At 44.0% G+C, this 19,577-nt stretch overlaps 3 protein-coding genes across 3 annotated transcripts; 1 reads left to right on the top strand and 2 right to left on the bottom strand.

Moving 5' to 3' along the window:
- Positions 1 to 108: 108 nt before the first annotated feature.
- MONOS_857 (uncharacterized protein) lies at positions 109 to 8,380 on the bottom strand (the record flags this gene model as incomplete). Its single annotated transcript, XM_067878992.1, has 2 exons — positions 109 to 8,170; positions 8,244 to 8,380. 2 exons carry the CDS (start codon positions 8,378 to 8,380, stop codon positions 109 to 111), a joined length of 8,199 nt encoding a protein of 2,732 aa, XP_067719774.1.
- A 98-nt stretch (positions 8,381 to 8,478) lies between these two features.
- MONOS_858 (uncharacterized protein) lies at positions 8,479 to 12,415 on the top strand (the record flags this gene model as incomplete). The annotated part of the gene is made up of 4 exons (XM_067879002.1): positions 8,479 to 8,524; positions 8,585 to 8,781; positions 8,835 to 9,065; positions 9,167 to 12,415. The coding sequence occupies 4 exons, from the start codon at positions 8,479 to 8,481 to the stop codon at positions 12,251 to 12,253; spliced, it is 3,561 nt and encodes a 1,186-aa protein (XP_067719773.1). The 3' UTR covers positions 12,254 to 12,415.
- Positions 12,416 to 12,925: 510 nt separating this feature from the next.
- MONOS_859 (uncharacterized protein) lies at positions 12,926 to 19,464 on the bottom strand (the record flags this gene model as incomplete). Its single annotated transcript, XM_067879013.1, has 1 exon — positions 12,926 to 19,464. The coding sequence occupies one exon, from the start codon at positions 19,462 to 19,464 to the stop codon at positions 13,537 to 13,539; it is 5,928 nt and encodes a 1,975-aa protein (XP_067719772.1). The 3' UTR covers positions 12,926 to 13,536.
- Positions 19,465 to 19,577: the final 113 nt, after the last annotated feature.

Below are 19,577 nucleotides of genomic sequence, written 5' to 3'. Positions count from 1 at the left end.
ATACACTCGCATAATGAAAAATACCGTATACGTTTTAAGTAAAACAATATCACAATTCATAATATTTGAAAATAATTCAACAAAAACTCACTTTCAGTCATCGTTCATTCAACTCTTTTTCTCTTTTTCGCCTTGTTCATGTTCAGATTCATTGTCTTCCTCCGACGAGTCATCAATGTTCTCCTCATTGAATGGATCGACGCTTTCCAAAGACGATGCAATTACATTCAATTCTTTAGGCAAAACGTCAGTGAAACGAGAATGGAGAGATTTATTGAAAATATAAAAAGGCAGCTTGTAAGAAGGAATTGCTGAATGATCTGTTGATGAATCTGCTTGCGATATGGAAGAAGCAAACGCGACTGAAGAAAAGAAAATAGCAAGCGAGTTGAGCCTGGTTGTTGTCAACGTTAAGGTCTTTCGCGGGTAACTAATCCTCAACAAAGAATGCTTTTTGAATGCAGTTGCTTCTGAATACGAACTTTCCTTCTTTTGGAAGGCAATGACTGATTCAGCAGAAGTTGAGTGGGCAGAACGAGCAGAGAGCTGAGCAACATTGCGAAATGCAGACTGAACCATCGATAGCCAGTTGAGAGAAGGTGGAAGATATGCAGAGCGGAACGCGGCCAGCGCGAAAGAGAGGTCAATTGTGCACATTCGGAACAGAGAAGCAGCATCATTCAGCGAAGGAGTTGAAGCCCCCAGTTGCTGAGCAATGGAAGGAGCTTTTCGAAGATGCGAATTCAGTTCCTTTTCAAACATGCGCAGGATGAGTGACACCTCACCAGATGTAAGAGGATTGGGAAGAAGAGAAAGAAACCGTTCACAAAACGATGATGACGAAGAAGCCTGCTGTTGTTTCATTGAATGTGCAGATGATGCCAGTTGTTCGCTTGATTCCAGACAAGAAAGCATGCTGGCAACAGAAACTTTGGAGAGATTAGACGACAATGCATCGGCAGTTAATGGAGTACGGCAGAGGAAGAAAGCCAAAGAGAAAAGACGATCCACCATCATGCAAACAGGAGGAACAAAAGCCACAGCATTCGACTGAATGTTATCAGATGATTCGGAAGCAGTCGGAATATCTTTGCATTTGATGAAGGAAGAAACCAAGCTGCCCCAGTCAGGCGGGATAAAATCTGCTTCAAGTGCTGTTTCGAAGTTCATTTCATCAATTTTCTTGTTTCGTGACACCATCGAATAGAATGCAAATAAGAGAGTATCTCCGCCAAACACAACAAGTTTCTTCTTTGTCTCTTCATTCAATGTCTGAGGAGCAAGTGAACGATAAAACAACGATAGTGACGTTTGCATTACCTGAGGCGGTGAAAGTGAACCATCTTCGTCAACGCTTTGTTGTTTGAGTTCGATATCTGCATCTGAAGTCAATCTTTCATGAGTATGATCTTTCTGCCGAGTATCTTTTGCGGACTGCTGATTATATTGCGCAGAAGTTACTGAAGAAGATGCAGAAGCTGAAGAAGCTAACACAGCTGAATTCTGCTGAGAAAGTATGGGCGTAAGGGAAGGATCAATCCAAGATGAATGATACGGCATATTACTCTGTTGGGAAGATGGTCCGAAAGGAAACGGAGATAGCATCAAAGACGACGAAACAGGCATTTGCTGCAGCTGAAGCATTCGGTCTCTACACAACTGCGGAGGAGGAGAGAGAGAAGGCGGATTGGATGTCAGATTGAAGCGTGGCGTGGAAGCTAATGATGGAGCAGCGGGCATCGAGAAGATGGGCGCTTGAGGAGGTGTGATGCTGCTGCTGAATGGCGGAGTGAGTGTTGCTGAAACAGCTGGAGATGACTGCGGAAGCGAAACATTCAACGAACCTTGCAGCGAATTTACTCTTTCGATATCTGCAGCAACCCCTTCTCCAGGTATTGTTCCATCATTTCGACCAAATTTACCTTCATTTCTTTCACTTGATTGCTCATCCTCAGCATTTTCAATGTGAAGCAGCTGCTCATCCTTTCCGAATCCAGAAGATCCTAAATCTTGGGATTTGCTTTGGTACAAAGACGAGATGGAGTTGTCAGATAGCATTGAGGAGTCACTGAAGGATGAAGAATTGAGCATATTTGCATCGGCAGCTGACGATGATGCGGATGCTGAGGCTGAGGCTGATGTTTGCGGCATAACAGAAGTGACATGCTGAGCAACAATCAGAGGCTGAGGCTGCTTAATGAGGAACTGATGGTACTTCTGTGCATCCTTCAGACAGATTCGAGCAAATCTATCACTGAGCCTCGCTTTTAACTGAGCCTTTTGATTTTCTGTGAAATGCTTCTTTTTCTGAAGTTCAGTTCTAAGGTCTGAAATTGGACAATTTGGAATTGAATTGTCTGCTGAAGAAGCAGATGAACACAACTTTGAGGTTTCTGCATTTTCTGTGGAGATTAATTGCAGAGGTATCTTTTGGAAAGTGTATGGCGATTGTGAAAATGGCAGGCGAGATGCTGTTGCTTTCACGTTGCTCGCTTGCCCAACTGAATTTGAAATTTTCTCATTTGATTCTTTTGGATTTGCTTGAACAGAAGCAGAAGAAGCAGAAGATAATGATGAATATTTGTTCTCTGAAGCTGATGGCAAGTTGTGTGATTTTTGCCCATTCTCTTCATTCAGTGTTTGCTGATCTCTTTGCCCGTACTCTGCTCGTTCTGGATGGTTCGTAAAGACAAGCGTGGAGTCTTCATAGATGGGAGAGTACGGCCGTGGCTTCTGCTCAAGCATAGCATCTTTCACAATAAAAGAGTCAATATTGTTATTTTGCATTTCAGTACTAATTTTCTCTGAAGCATTGCCCCCTCCTTTTTGATTCGCTTGCTCTGCCTTTTTGTTGACAGAAGCATTTTGATTCGACCCCGACTTGAAAGCAGTAAATTTCACATTTCCATCAGACTGGGCAGAAAGTAGGTCAGAAAGATATTTCATCTGCCCAGCTCTGTTTCCCTCTTCCGATGCATCTGATCCTTCTGCCTTCAGAATTTGAAATTGTGTTGTCTTTGCAGGCTTCAAAGGCGTATCTGGAATAGATTTCCCATCTCCTGCTGATTCTTTGTGGGTGTCTCGAAGCGTTGCTTTCTTCCATTCCGAAAAAAGTGCTGAATAATTCTCGCTTTCTCCAGATTGCTTGTCCACTTTCATTCTTTTGCGTAGCTTTTCTTCTTTCTCTGCAGAATCTTCCATATCTTCTATAACTTCTTCTGCTTTCTGTTCTCTTTCTTTTCTTTCTTGGCCATTCTGCTCTTCGTTAAGCGATTTATTATTCAATGTTTTCTTTTCCTTTGCTTCCTCTTTATTTGCTTCATTAGCGATAGCCACTTCTTCCTCATCCTCAGACAATGAGATGCTAATTGGAGGTGGCTTCATATAAAGGATCTCTTCAGGCGTCAGATATGGAATAGCCTCCAAACAGAATGTGCTCAGCTTTGGAAGAGAAAGCATCCTTCCCAGAAGCTTGCCAAGCAATCGCTGTGCTCCAGTTTCATTCTCAGCTCGAACAGAAGACGATGAATTAGAAGGAGAAAGAAGAAGTGATGCATTCTGTGTGTTTTGTTGTTGATTGTTGAGATTTTGTACTTTAGGCGAACTCAAAATCGAGTTTGATGCTGTTTCATTGATTGTGCTATTCTGAATTGCTTTTTGAGTATCTTTTGTCATTTGTGATTGAATCCCACGAATCTGCAAATCCTTCGCTTTTTCTCTCAAAGTGTACACATGCAGTATTTGTCTCAGCCGACTGAGTGCTGTGAAAGAGATTATGCGCAGTGTGAATGTTGCTGGCGATGATGGAACAAGAATAAACGGAAAGTCGCAAAACGGACCAGAAGTTGTCTGCTTTGTCTTGTAGTATCCAGGTGGTGATACAAGCTGCTCAGAAGCGTCTGACGATCCATATGAAGTGCTTGTGCTGTGCGAGTGAATTTGCACACCTCTTCTTTCAGCATCTTTCTTCATCCATTCTGGAAGCGCTGAGCAACCTGGACAACCTCGAAGAATACCAAAATAGCAGCAGAACTGAGGAGTTTTCAATGTGATTGCGCTGTTCTGTGAAGACGATGACGAAGAAGAAGCAGAGGAAGATGCAGGCAAAGTGACAGTGAGTGGTGAAGTGTTCAAGCACATTGACCAAAGCGAGAAGAGAGTGGCGAACGAAAGAGAGGAGTTGAGTGTGAGTGGATCCACGGTGCCGCTGCGTGTGAAAGGTGTTGTGATGAAAGGGATCTTCTTGACATACGCAGGAGCAGATGGAGAGATGTGAAAGACAGGGAAAAGGGGAACAGGAAAAGGTGGGCCAGATGAAGTGAGTGTGCTGTGAGATGAAGTGTTTTTAGATTGATGTGAAGAGTTCAGATAAGATTGCTGTTGTGAATTGGACTGAGATGATAAGTTGTACATGTTGTGAGCAGCAGAAGACACAAGAGGAGATGACAGATAAGGATTTGACAGAAGCTGAGATTGCTCCGGTTGAGAGATAGATGCATTTGACGACAGACGAACTATGTTTTGATTCTGTGGCGTGTGTGCAGCATCGTCTGATTGAATGTTGACAGGCTGCGTTGGAGCAAAGGCAGCAGGAGAACCAGCAAATTCTGTTGAATTGCGTTGTATTTCTTGTCCCAATTGAGAACTCACCGCTGCTTGTGTTTGTTGAGTTGGTTGTGTAAAAGATGATGATGACGATGAAGCAGATTTTGAAGTGTTCGGAGTGTATGGTGCATTTTGAAATGGACGAGTTTCGCAGACAGCGACAGTGACAAGCGGAGCATAAGAAACAGGAATGGCGCCCAGAATGGTGAAAGAATGGAACACAAAAAGAGCCATCCGTTTGATTTGAGAAGAAGAAGATGAAGTGTACATGGCTGACTTCTTGTCATAAGAGAGAGGTGTCTGTTTAGAATTGATTGGAGATGTCTGCGAGAGAAATGGAGATGGCGAAGAGAAAGCGGATTGAGAAGCACCAGATGAATGAAGTGGATAATACGGAGACATGCGATTGCTGATTGGGGTAGACATCTGAGAAGGAAGAGAAAGAGAGGTGTGCAATGGCTGGGAAGATGGCTGAGCAGATCCAGCAGAGCCGAGACTGAGCTGTGAGGGATTTCGTGACAGTGGATTCTGCTGTGAAGATGTTCTTTGCATAGAAGAGAAAGAAGCAGATGAAACATTGTCAATCTGCTCAGGATAGAATGACACAATGTTGTGGAAGAGTGGAGTGACAACGCAACTGAATGTCATCTCTTTTGGAGTAGCAGACATTGTGCCTTTGTCATTTCCCAGTCTTCTTCCTTCTTGTTCAGATGATTGCACCTGAGTGGCATCTTTCCCACTCGAATGAAGTGCATCTGATGGATCTTCGGTGTCAATCTGTTTGCGCATGCTGAAAGATGAGATGACAACAACACTCTCAAACTGCTGTTGAGGTGTGATGGGAACAGTGGCTTCTCCATCAGATGAGCAAATAGCAGCTGACAACGAAGTGAAGATGTGCGAGTGCTGTGTGAATGGTGACTGGGGATCGTTTGGCTTAGAAGAGGCACTGGAAGATGGATAAAGAGGTTTTGTGGTGTCTGTAGTGTAATGAAATGAAGAGTCAATGTAGTTTGATGGCATGGTAGAAGATGGAGGCACAATCAGAAGTGGATAGAGGGGAGAGGATGGGTTGAATGGATCAGCTAAATCATCAGATGAATAAGTCGATGATAGATTCCCTGGTACATCAGAAATTGCCTTCACAGAAGAAGATGAAGATGGGAGTCGCTGCAACTGCATAGTCACATAGCCATTTGTTGGGTGCTCTTTCCAGGAATCTGTCAGTACTTTTGACAGAAACATGGACAAAGCGAGCTTCATTTGATGTGTTGGCATGTTGAAACGAGGGCGCAGGAGAGATGGTGGAGGATAAGGTGGAAGCAAAAAAGAGGGTGGAAGATATCTTCCTCGCAACATTCGGTCTTTCTCGTTCTGAAACAGTTTGTGAGAATGAGATACCAAAAGAGACGATCTCATTTGAAAAGGAGCAGTTTGAGATGAAGACGAAGACGATGAAGAAGACTGGCTGTGGAAACCATAATCAGATGTGTTTGATGAACCCCGCTGGTTGTGCTGTTGTTGCTGGTTTGGCCATCCGAATAACTCAAAATAAAGAATCTCTTCTGCTGCTGTTGAGTCTGTCAGCTCGTCCAAGCTGTTCATTACAACAGGAAATGAAAGAAGTGGCAGGTCGGTATTTCCTGAATTGGAAGAAGGAGAAGGCTCCAAAACAGCATTTTGAGCATTCAGTGAAGTCTTCAGCGAAAGAGAGTTCAAAAGCGCTTGCGCTTTTGCGCTAATAGCTGCGTCTATCTGGAGAATTGGCTTTTGCATAGGCCCATTCTTTCTGATTGGCGACAGAGACAATCCAGAACGCTGCATCAATGATTGGCTTCCTTGTGTAATGTGAGACTGACGCACCGATGGCAATAGGCGGGCAGGAGAATTGCGTGGAGCAGGCGTCTCAAACGGAAGAGATGAGGCGTACGAGTGAAGAGTTGCATCAATTGATTTCTCTGATGAACTGGTGGAACTTTTGGCTTCTTCAGTTGAAGTGTTGGAGTCACCAGCGCTTTCAATTTCTTGCACCTGCCATTTTTCAGGATCGAGCAAAGCTTCATCGAAGCAGGTTGTTACGTTGTCTTCTTCTGTTGCTGAATTACCTGAACGAGTGCTTCCTTTGTTTTCATGTTTGTTAGTGCGTATAAGTTCTGCCATTGCCCTTTCCTTCAACCGTTTCTTTCGCTGCTCCTCCAGCACAGTTCCTGCAGCATGTACAGACAGTCCAAATGGAATGAATCGGAAGCGCCGGCCGAGGCAGCTTTCCATCACAGCCACCACAATTGCAGTAGCTGGGGCTGATGAGCCTGTTGCAATCCAGCTCATCTTTCGTTCTCTTTCACGCAGCTGCTCAGCTGGGTCGAGCAATCCCATTGGATAGCCGACAGAATGGACTGATGAAAGAGAAGGAGTTGACGACAGTGGAGGAGCAGAGGATACGGAGAGAGGAGTTGCAAAAGGGAGAGATGGAGAAGAAGAACGAGAGAGAAATGGCGTTGCTGTTGATCGAATTCGAGTTTGAGGAGTTGGAAATGTATCTTCCCTGTCTGAACTCAATGGGCTCAATGACTGCTGAAGCTGATAAACAGATGATTGAGCACCTTCCTGCAGAAATGATGACGAAGTCGTTGACTTTGCAGAATTGGCAGAAGAGCTTGCTGGAAAAGCTGACATTTGCCATTGGAAAGGATCAGAAGAAAAGAAAACATCTTCTGTGTCAGTCGAGTCTGGTCCTTCTCCAATGTCAAGCCATATAAGGTCGATGTCAAGTGTTTCTGTAAGTTTAATCCATGTTGGTGCCTGCTGCTCTCTGGCACCAGATATCGTGCTTCGACTAATTGACCCTCCTCCAGTGATTGTTCTTCTCTGCTGTTGTGACAGACTTTCTGCACTTCTTCTTGCCGATTGGCCTGCCTCTTTAAACATCTGCAGCATATGGCTTCTAAGCCACAGTAACGCATCATCAATCGATTCTCCGCCGCGAAATGTTGTTTTCATTGATGTGGCAATTGATATTTGGGAAGTTGCCACAGTTTGAATTTCTGTGATATCTGCAAGTGTCTGAGGAGGCACCATAACCAACACAATAACATTTATAACTTCTTTACGAGTTTTATCAACTTTTATGGAAGATTTTTCTTCAACTGGCTGCTTACGAAGTAATAAATTACCCAATTCTTTCAAAGACGAAGTTGTGGAGAATGCTGAAGGAAAAGTCGCTTCTTCATAAGAGCATAGAAGCAGATTATCAACAGGAGGATCTATAGAATGACGACTGCTATTTAATTCTCCAATTTCTGAATTATTTTGAGATTGTTCTTGCGAAGAATTCTGGCCTTGATGATCTCTAGCAAAATTTTCCACAACAGATGAAAGAGCCTTATCAAGCCATCTGAATGGTGACTGTCGAAGCAATGCAGAATTTTGTCCTTGTTTAAGATGCTCAGGTGAACAGTTCGCATATATTGACAGAATTAGTTGTTGGAAACTAGATTCATTAAAAGTGAAAAGTTGAGGGTTATAAGAAACAAGTGCCCCTGCAAAAGAGTCGAAAAATGATGCGCTAAATAGAAATAGTATGATTTCCATTCGTTAAAATGCCTTGAAATAATGTGAAGAAGAAAACAAATTCAAACCGAAATGAAACTTGGAAAAATCTCGGTACAATTGCTGTAAAAAACTGTGTAATTGCTGCTGCTGCTCTCGATGGATTTGAATGACGATAGAGTGCTCTGTCAATAAGCAAATGAACAACAGCTTCCTTCTGGTCCATCGAATTTTGATTTTCAGAAAATTCGATTAAGGTAATATTTGTTGATCAAACTGTGATCCTTGCGCACTTTCAGCTTTAAATAAGCGTTCGTGTTAAACATGATCGATGCAACTGAGGAGACGCTTGAAAGGTTCTTTGATGCACGTATGTAAAGCGATTATTTTTATCATCCTGGATTTTTAATTATAATTTTATTATTCTTAGCTGTGACCGACCCTAAAGCATGTGTTGAAGCTTTTCGCACAACAGGAGATTTACTCATGATTTCAAAAGATGATTTTAAAAAAATAAAGCAAAAATTGAAGGCTATACTCAGAGTAAATCGTCTATTTGATTATTTAGAAGCTGGGTTTTTGGAGGCGCTATATCAGCATCTCACTCTTCATAACCCTACAGCAATGGTTGGTTGTAACTTATTTTCTAATTTTTTAATAACAATTGTTTTTTCCTACAGTCTTTACTTTGGCCCACTTTGAAGAAATTCCCTCTTCTTCTGGAACTTGGGCGAAAAGTTGACATGCCAGAAGGGGGAATTCGCGAATATTTTAAAACAAATGAAAGAACGCCATTACTATTTAAGAAGAAGTCCGATGATGTGGCCACAACATCAGCGAATCAATACGTTGAGCCTAAACAATTGTCATTATTCACATTATTTTTTATTAGAATGACCTTAAATGTCAAGGTACGATCTATTTGTGTTAAGTGATATGATATTTAAATTCATTTTTGCGTTTTTATTATTTTCTTTGCTTACTAAACAATTTTTTCATGATTTTTTTTTAGCCTCATAACACACGTATAAAGGCAGTTACACAATTAAATATTGACACTTGTCTTCAGCGTCTCAATGCATTTGAAGAAAAGGGTACAGCACTTATGCACGAATGTGCACAACTTATTTTTTACGAATGTGATACTGATTCAATTGCTAAGGATACAAATGGGGTTGAGCATCCGTATAATTTCCATGAAAGCGCTCTTCAATATCTGAGAACAGGAACAAAACTGCCTCCAATGACGAAAGCTCCGATCAAAATTAAGGAGCGCCAAGAACACGAGCAGCCAGTTGTTGTTGTTCTGGCGGACTCCACAAAGGAAGGAGCTGCACCTCCTGCAGCAATTGTTCCTGGAGCAGTTGCTGGGACTGAAGCAGCTGCAGCAGCAACAGCAGGTCAACAGGCAGCCACAGGCGATGCTGCGGCAGCAGCAGCGGGGCAGCCAGCGGCACAAGCAGCAGCAGCGCCTGCACAGGCAGCTGTTGTGGTGGTGGATGAGTCGTTGTTTGCAAATGTGTTTCAGGCGAAGTCAATGACAGTCTATCGCGACTTCCTTCCTGATGAGAGGGGAGACAGCTTAGAGACTCTGCCATCTCCTTTCTTCTTTTTGCATCCAATCTTGTTTCTTCTCCAGTGGCTGGTGCGAACATCGATCCCCGCTCCGATGCGAAAGAAGATTCTTCGCTTTCTGTCTCTTCTCCATCATCCCTATCATACGCCTACTGCCACACGCCTCATCCACTTGCTTCGCATTCAAGATGCCATGCCGTCCACAAACACACCCCAACGCTCCATCATGCTCTTCTCCTCGCCTTACCTCACACTCTCCCTGCCAGAGGACGAGAAAGGAGCAGGCGGTTCACGAAAGCTGAAGATTCCCAAGCTGACCACCGACTTCACACCCGAAGCGAGTATCTATGAATCACGGGAGATTGCACTCATCCCTTTCTATCCATGGGGCTTCTGCTTCTACAACGACAGCCACAAGTTCATCCGGCCAAACTCAGTGCCCACTGCTGCTGACCACATCCCCCAGCATCTTGTCGATATGCACCTCGCTCAGCACCCTCCGCCTGCCTCAATGGACTTTCTGTCTCTTCTCCCTCCTGCTGCACCAACCAACCGCCCGAACCTCCTCGTCTGCTCGTCTGTGCTGATGTTCCTCTGTCTGATTGGAGGCATCCGGATAGTAAAGCGGGACAACACTGTGTTTCACATCAATGAAGCCGGAGAAATAGTCTTCCACGGAGATATTGAGCAGCTCCGCAAGTTCATCCCACCTCCACCTCCGAGTGAAGAGGTTACTCTGATGGCTGTGAAAAAGGCGATTGCTGCAGACAGCGGAAGATCGCGTGATGATGATGATGATGAGCTCATCCCGTCTGGCCTTCCTCAATTCGGCTTCTCAAAAAGAGTGCGTCAGCCAACTACTGCCTCTGCTTCTGCATCATCATCATCTTCTTCTTCCTCTTCTTCTTCATGTTCCACATCACCTGCTTCTTCTGCCTCTGCCTCTGCCTCTTCCTCTCAGCCAGCCACAGCCACACTTCAGTCATTCCTGGCATCCACCTCAGAATCTGCCCTTCCTCCCATCCCAAAAGTACCCCCTGCGGATCCGTCTGTCTATCGCGCATCGTTTGAGCCTGCTGACAACATCGTCATCCGCTCTGGCCCTCCACAACATCAGACAAGCACATCCATCGCAGCTTCTATTGATTTCTCCTCTATTTCAACTACAGACACAATAACAGTCCACAGAGACCACAAGATGTTTGCGACTGACTACAGCATCGGCATGTCCATTGCCAGCTACCGCCCATCCATCTACCTCTGCGTCGAGAACCCAACAAGAGCCCCGCGCAAGTCCTCAAACATCGTCAGCATCATCGACATCCATCACGTCCCGCCGTTTGAGGCGCCTGAGAGACACGAGGACGGATATGCCATGCGACCTGATCTACATGCCCAGTCAGTCATCCACGCACAGAAGCTGTTAGATCATCAGGCATGGCGCTTCTACGCAATCACGCTGCTCATCACACCAAATGCATTTCAGGTGTTCTGCGCGTGCAGGGCAAAGGGGAAGATCACCGTCTATTTTGACTCCCTGCAGCCATTCTCTGATCCCGAGTGCAGAGCAACATTCACCTGGCTAATGCGACAGCCGCCGTCTTTCTTCGGATATCTCCCTCATTGTGAGGTGGAGCACCTTTCTTTCCGGTTTGGGGCGATGTTGGGATATGGGCGCCACTCGTTCATTGTGACAGCGACGATGGAGGAGGCAGGGCCAGAGGAAGAGAAGCACGAGAAGATGCGGCTGAAGCAGGCAGCCGAAGAGCAGTCAGCTCCACAGGACTCGCTGGTGACAGCGATGGTGCGAGCAGGGCGGTTGGAGGCGAGGCAGTCACGCCCGCTGATTGTGAAGGTGTATGACGGGGTGGAGCTGGCAGACATGCTGAAGGATGCAGAGATGCTGCAGCTGCTGACTGAGAAGGAGGTGCCGCGTGTGCCAAAATTGGTGTTTGTAAGCAAACATGCGCGGCTGATAGTGACTCAGCCAGTGGGAAGGCCATGGCCATTCAACTCGGCGCATTTGGGGAGACACTTCTTCTCTCTCATTGACACACTGCAGCACATGCACAGACACCGCATTGTGCATCGGAACATCCGCCCTTCGCATATTGTGCTGGTGAGACAAGGGTCGATTGATGAGGATGTGTGTCTGGTGGACATGGGCTCAGCAGGGCTGATGGAAGAACCGTACTTCACAACACAGCCGCTGAGCTATGCGAGTGACAGGGTGCTGATGCTGATGCAGGATGAGAAGAAAGGCATCACCTCGTACACAGCAGCAGACGATCTGGAGTCGCTGACGAAGTCGTTCTTCAGCATGGCCACGCTGGGATTCAAATCGAAGGTTGATTCCATCTCTCTAAGAGAGACATCAAGATGGGCACAAGAGGTGCTGGAGGAATGGAAGGTGATGGAGCAAAGCACTTTTTGGAACCAGATGATCGGAAGAGCACGTGCAGGTGATTATTCGATGATGAAAGCACTCTTACTCGATAATAAGCAAGATATTGTTCCTTGGTAGAAAATAAAATATATTTTGACTATTGTTTTTTTTTTTATCAATTGTTTTATACTGTCTGGACGAAGTCCTATTTTTTATAGCAAATGTGTATTTTATCAAATTGTTCTATTTTAATTGTTTTGTTGTTGTCTTTTTTTAATTAATAGTTATTTCGAAAATTAATTCAAATGTCCCATTTATTTAAAATGGAGCAGCCAACTCATCAGATATTTCCAGAAGTAATCGCTCAAAAAGGGATAATATTTTCCGAAAAAAGTGTCACAACGTATGTTCCGTGAATTTTATCTTGCCATTCAAAAAGCTATTTGATTTTAAAGAGAACTGTTGTGTAAACCAAAAATTTTGCCTATCAAAGGAGCCGTCTTACAAAAGATGGAACAAATGGAAAAGAATGCTGCAAAACAACAAAAGAAATGAACATTATTTAACGATAACATTATAATTTGATTATCGACATCCTTTCGACATTTCTTTTTTCTCCCTTTTTCTTTCAAAAATTTGTGTTCATTATAAAAAAATTCAAACTATTTACCACATTCATCTGATTATAATTAACTGTTTTTTATTTTTTTAATTTGGACAACTCTGAAAAGTTCAAAGTCTGGTATCGTTATTGATGTTTAAAGTTTTCTGATGATTAATAAATTTTTCAACAGGAAAAAAATGAACAAAACACACACAAAACGTTTATTGTGTAATACTACATGAACTACAAAAACATAGTTCGCTTGGATTTCTCGATACAAGTGTAGTTGAATGATATGATTATGTACTTGAAGAATTGTAAAAGATAGAAAAGACAAAAAACTGTGCATCATTAACTCATTGTTTGAGTGTAATAATTGCTTGTCATCCAAAAAAACCAAGACTTTGAACAAGTTTTTGAAATAAATAAAAAATTTAAAATTCTGTAAAATAGAAATCACAACTAATTTCATAAAGATTACCAAGAGTTGTAAGAAGGAAAATGCAATCGGCATTTAAGCATAAAAAACAAAGTAGGAATAGCCAAAGAAAGTATTAATTACAAATTAATAATAAATAAATATCGTCAAAGTATCTACATAAATATTTTAAACAAATAAAAAAGTATGAAAAGATTCTATATAAAAAACGTGTACTGACTAATATGCAAAGTGAATACAATAAGATTATAAAGGGATAGTTGCTGTTGATGAAGAAAAGAAACAAAATTAATTCTATCCAAGATACAACGCAAAGGAATTAAGAGATGGCTTTCCATTATGCTACGAAGTGGGTTCCTCTGAAGAGGATTTTTCAAACTATGATTCTAATTTATCAATGTTTTTCTTTTGTAATGCAACAGTATGGCTGCCTAACGATACTTTAACAGTTTTTTGACGAGGAGCTAAACTATCAGATGACGAATTGCTGTTCGCCTCCTTTTTGTTTGTCTGCTTTTGAAGACGCGCAACTTTTCGATAACGCAAAGAGGTTGGTTCTGTTTCTTCTGGAACAGGTGACACATTTCTATTATTATTATTATTATTACAATTATTACTATTACTATTACTAATACTAGTGTGGATGCTGCTAGGCGGAAACAGCACAGATTGTTGTGGCACAGCGCATTTATTGACTGCATGTGACGAATTGTTCTGCTTCGCTTCTGAGGAAGAAGCAGAAGCAGGCGCAGAGCAAGTCGAAGGCAATGGTGGCAAAGGTGTTGTGGATCCAAGTGCTTTGAAGTTCGAAGCTGAATCAGTTTTGTCTGCCTCCTTTCCAGAGCGATTTTTGGCTGAGGCAGAACGAGCAGGCGGTGAATCTGACTGCTGTGGCACAGTCGAATTAGAAGGAGAATAAAAGAAAGGGGATAGCGATGAAGAAGTGGAGTAGTGAGAGAACGAAGCAACAGGAGACGGAGATGATGAGGAAGTCCGAACCATCATGTTACGCTCAATGCTCTGCATCTCTCCATCGCGTGGCGAGTAATAATAAAGCGACGAGGGATCGGCTCCTTCTCTTCGTTCGCCTTCCCTTCTGAACAGCGCATCTTTATGCACTGAATACTCTCTTTTCCCACTCATTTCTTTTCCCTCGCTTCCCGTTTTCTCTCTCTTCAGTCTGCTGTTTCTGGATGCTGAATGCTCCTCCATCTTCATCAGCAGCATGCTCCCTGACTCCAACACTTGCATCCCCGTAGGCGAATAGCGAATGATGCTGCTGCTGTCCATCAGCACTTCCACAATCGATCTCATCATCACCAGCCGTGCCTCAAATGTGTCTTCCTCAGTCTCATCGTCCTTCTTGTTCTTTGACAAAGCGTCTCCATCGTCTTCATTCTTCTTAGTGTCTTTGCTGTGTCTTCTTTTCTTTCTCTCCAATTTTTTTAGAAGTGCGAACTCAAGTGGCGAAAGAGGGTCTGTCAGAAGAGAAGGGCTGTGTCTCAGCAGAAAAGCAGAAGTGGGGGCAAAAGAAGGCGAAAACGATGGCGAATTCGAAGGCGCAAACAGAAGCGGAGGAGACACAGGAGCTGGCTGTGAATACGAACCTGAAGCAGAATTTGAACCAGAAAGCGGAACTGAGCTGGAACCCAAGCTTTGTCCAGTGGCTGATCCAGATGGAGACTGCCTGGGAGAAAGAGAGGCAGACGAAGCAGAGGAGAAAGAGGAGGAGTGGAAGGACTTGGCGAATGGAGAGGTGGGCGATGTCAGCTGGTAGATTGTGCTGCGGACAGACGACAGAACAGCTCTCTCTTCGCGGTCTGATGTCTCCATCAGATCCTGTTCATCAAACGAGTCATTAAGAAATAGATCTGTTTCTGTCTCTGTTTCTGATTCTTCTTCACAGTTATGATCTTCTCCGCCTTCATCCAACTCACTTTTTTCTTTGCTACCTTTTCCAATGTGCATGACTGTTTTCGCTTCTTTCTTTGCCTCTTTATTGCAGGCGCCTTTCTCTTTGAACTTGTTTGTCTTCTGTTGTGCGACCGAAAGCTTGTTGGCTTTGCTCTGGAGCAACGCAATTCGTCTATTTGCTCTTTCTTCCTCGGTTGCTGCGATGTTCTCTGGGAAGAAAGGGAGGAGGTCAGGAAGCGACAGCGACAGAAGCAGTCTCAGAACCACAGACGAGGCATAAGGATTCAGACTGAGCTGAATGAGGAGAGGAGTCGAAGATGATGAAGAGTACACAGAAAGAGTATGCATACAAAGAAGAGAAGAGGTTGACTCCATCTGATGCTTCGGAGAGGCTGTGGCTGAAGAAGGTGTTGCTTCTGCTGCTGCTGCTGTTGGTGGTGTGATTGGTGTGGTTGGAGTGGTTGTTGAGTTTGTGGTGGCTGGCGAGGCACATAAAGAGAGGGGTGAAGAGGCTAATGCAGGCAAAGACAAACTATCTGACGGAAGAGGAGGAAGAGATGAAACACATTCATTAATTGGCTGAGTGTTCTGCTTCTGAGGAAATAGCTTGCTGTCACGTGAAGGCCCAGTTTGAGCGGAATCAGATAAGAAAGATGAACATAAATCTGTCTGAGTGCTGCTGCCAAAGGAAGCAACAGAAGAAGACAGAGGCGTTGAAGAAGAGGATGTCAATGATGATGTAACTGGAATGGAATCGACAGGCGTCACATGAGCAGCGGATAAACTTTTGTTTGCGTTGAACAGCACTTTTGCATTGTCACCTTTGTTGTCGTTCTGATGAGAGGGTTGGAGAAGAATACGGACAAGCTCCTTTTTGGTGTCCCAGTCGCACATCATAATCATCCTTTCAATTGTGGGTGAAGCTGTCTTTGAGCAGCATAACTCAGCAAAGTGAGGTAGAAAGGAGGCAAAAAACATATGGCGAAGAGAAGGCAGTGTGTAAGGAATGTGAATGGAAGAGTGTGGGCGAGAACAAGAATGCATACACGAAATAGAAGAAGGTGCATCAGACTGGCAAAGCTCACAACGCGATGCAGCTGATGGCAGAGTAACAGGAGCAGAAGCAGAAGTTGACAAATAAGGAGATGCAGTTGGAGGACTAAAATGATTGGTGCCATCATCAGCATAAAGTGGAGGCGGGGGCAACTGTGTGTGTGCTGGGGACATAACTTGACTTGTGAATGATGCTGGCGAAAGAGAAGCCAATGGATGCAGCACGGTGAGTGAAGGAGGCGGTGGCGGTGGAGGTGGGGGGAGCATATGCCTGTTTGCAACAATACACGTAGAAGACGCCGGATTCTTTGGTGAAGAATTCTGTGTGTTGAGCTTAACAGGACTCTCTGAGCACTTATTGCAACTCTTTTGCTTCTGTTCTGACTGAGACGGAGGTGTCGTTATAACGGAAGGAGAATTGTTTCTGAACTTTGCACGATATTTCTCTTGTCTATGCTTTGCCTCGCTCCATGCATCTATAGCTGTCCAGTTGAGCATTGTGAGTGACTGAATGAAAGTGTTTGTCCGCTCTTCGTTCAGCAGCAGCGCTGTTACAAGATGGAACTCCTCTGAGAGCCGCACGACAAGCGCCACCAGCGAAGAGGGCGGGCGCACCAAGTGAGACGGAGGGTAGCTTGGATGGAGCAGCGTGATGCCTCGCTGGCTCATCTCGGCCATGTAGATTGAATGTTTTGCCTCATATTCCTTCACTTTCCTCTCCTTTCGCATGATTTTCTCTCTCATTTCGGAATCTGCTGTCACAACAAGTTTCTGCAGTAGCGTACATCCATCACGTGTAGATAGCAGATGAGACAATGCTTCTCTTGTCAGCAGCTCATCCAGCACAAACAACGAATCACGCAAATATCCAGGCGCATGGTTCTCTTCCTTCTCAACTATATGTGAGATTGTCTTTCTGTCTTTTTCTTTGCCAGCTTGGCAAATATTTTCTCCTCCATCAAGCAAGTCATCCCACTCATCGTCATTCTTGTCGTCCACCCACGTCGTGATGAACTTTGTTAGCAGATGCACACCTGACGCATGCTTGATCATCTGCAACACCTGCCCTTCTGTCTGCCTCCTCAGCATAGACACCTGCTCCTCACTGTCTGCTACATCTACCATTCTCTGAATAACACGCGAGGCAAACGGATGGCACCCCATCCACCCAACATCCATGCACACCGTTTTGAAGATCTCATCTCGTTGTGCTGTGTTCCCTCGCATCATCAACCGCTGCACTGTGTAATTGCCAAACTGGTTCAGACAAAGCATTCTCAGATCATTTCCAACCTCTTTTATGACCACGTCAATGACATACACCACCAATGGCGACGGGTCAAGTGGCAGGCGAGGCTTATGAGACAAATTAGTCATTGAGCGCTGAGTGGGTGTATGAGATAGAGACGAGTATGAGTTAGCTGGAGACAAATGAGGCAGAATACCATTTGAAGCACCTCCGCCTTGAAGTTGAGGAGACGGTGAGTCGTTTTTCGATTGGCCCATTTGTATGTCGTTCCTCTCACCCCATTGCGCTTCTTCGGAAACAGATCCAGTTGTTATGGAGCCAAACCCAATCTGCTTCAAGTTCTTTATTCTGTTTCTTTCTCTTTCAGCCCATTCCTTCTCTCCTTTCTCTGCCATCTTCTTGCGCTCTCTTCGAAAGTCCTCACATTTCTTCAGTAAATCAAACATACGTGCTTGAATCAATGTGTCTTCATCGTCTTTTGTAGGCGGATGCGATTGTGCAGACAGAACGTCCAACACCTTTTGCAGGAATCTGTTCCCATCCTGTGTAGTCAATAAATGCAGCACTTGTCCAGTGACTGACAGAAACGATCGGAACGGAGCTTTGCCATCTACGTCCTTCTCTGATCGCAGTGCATGAAACTGCCGGCGGGGCCCCAATCTCCCACGTATCTGAAGCGACGACTGGGAATACGGAGACGGAGGAGTTAAACAGGATGCACTTAAGTTGGGTGATGAAATATTCTGCGGAGACTGCGAGGATGAAGGGTGTATCGCAATATGCCCTTGAACTAACGAATCGAACTGAAGCGAGGTTGAGTGGCCGTGCTGATATGCGTGTGGGGCATTCAGAGAAATGCCAGGGGGAGTATTTGGATAGAATGGAGGAGTTGTTGAGCTCACTTGAGTAAGAGAGTTCTGCTGCTCCGCCATTGAAGACAAATACGGATTAGCCGACTCAGACTTGCGCATCCTAACATTCAAACGCGGAGATGAAGATGTCTGCATGGGAGACTGAAAGTTGTTTGTGGGAGCAGGAGGAAGATACGATTGCGGCACAGCAGATGCAGATGGATCCAAAGAAGCAAAGGTTAGCATTGAAGAATCATCCGCATATTCTTGTGCTCGAATGGGAGTTGTGGAAATCTGATGGGATGAGTTTTGCATTTGGGAATTTTGTATCATTTGGTGACTGCTTGGATTTTGCATAATTATAAAAGGCTGTGCGCGAGAAACGTTGTTCTGAGTTAAGTGTGGAGCACCACTTGCTGCAGCCAATCGCTTTTGATTTAAAGCAGCAAATGAAGGAGGCAATATAAACTGATAAGGTGGGCGAGGCAATCCTCCAGCATTTGAAGCTAAAGCTCCATCAGACTGACTAGTAATACATATTGGAGATTCTGAAAAAATGTTCGGTGATTGAGGTGTTGTTTCGATAGATCCTTCTCTTGCACTAACTAGTGGAATAAATTGCATTGTCTTTGAAGGCAAAGGAATGGTCTGTTGATTGTTTGGTATAACTTGTGAAACTTGAATCACATTTGGTGTTCTTGGGGCTGAATCGCTAACGTCATGATTTGCCTGAGATATGGTTTTTGTTTGAGGAACAGGTGGCGGTGGTGGAGGAAGTGGGATTGCATTGCCCTTCGAAGGTGCTGGAGGTGAACAGGATAAATTTCTTGAAAGCCCAAAAGCTTCAGTCAACGAAAAACATGAAGTCAGAGGTTTCTGTACTTCTGCGTCAAATGAAAGCATTTCTCGTTGAGGTGAATGTTTCTCTTGTTCTGGATACGAATTATCTTTTGATGTATGTGAAGACAAAAAATTCATAACAGGTGATACAGGTGACGAAGGGAAAGCAGTCATCAAAGAACTGTTGTGACTTTCTGTAGGCGAGTGTAAATCGTAGTGAGGTGAACAAATATTTAAAGTTGGCGACAGCACGATTCCAGGATCCATACTCATGAAGTCTAAAGCGAAAGAAGATTCCTGCATATTTTGAGAAAATAGGAAAGAAGGTCTTGCTGAGTAATTTAGATCATCGTTTGGAACTACATCGTCGGACAAGGGAGAAAGCGTGGAATTTGACATTCTACGTTGAAAAACATCAATAATTATTTAAATATCAAAATAATTTTAACGAATAAATATCTAAAATATATTTATAAATTTAAAATACCTATTTTCTGTTTCTAGCTATCTAT

The sequence above is a fragment of the Monocercomonoides exilis genome (genome assembly GCF_001643675.1).
Source record: "Monocercomonoides exilis strain PA203 chromosome Unknown scaffold59-495361, whole genome shotgun sequence".
NCBI lineage: Eukaryota > Preaxostyla > Oxymonadida > Polymastigidae > Monocercomonoides > Monocercomonoides exilis.
The sequence above is the reverse complement of the archived record's forward strand: the minus strand, read 5'-3'. Positions and strand labels throughout refer to the sequence as shown.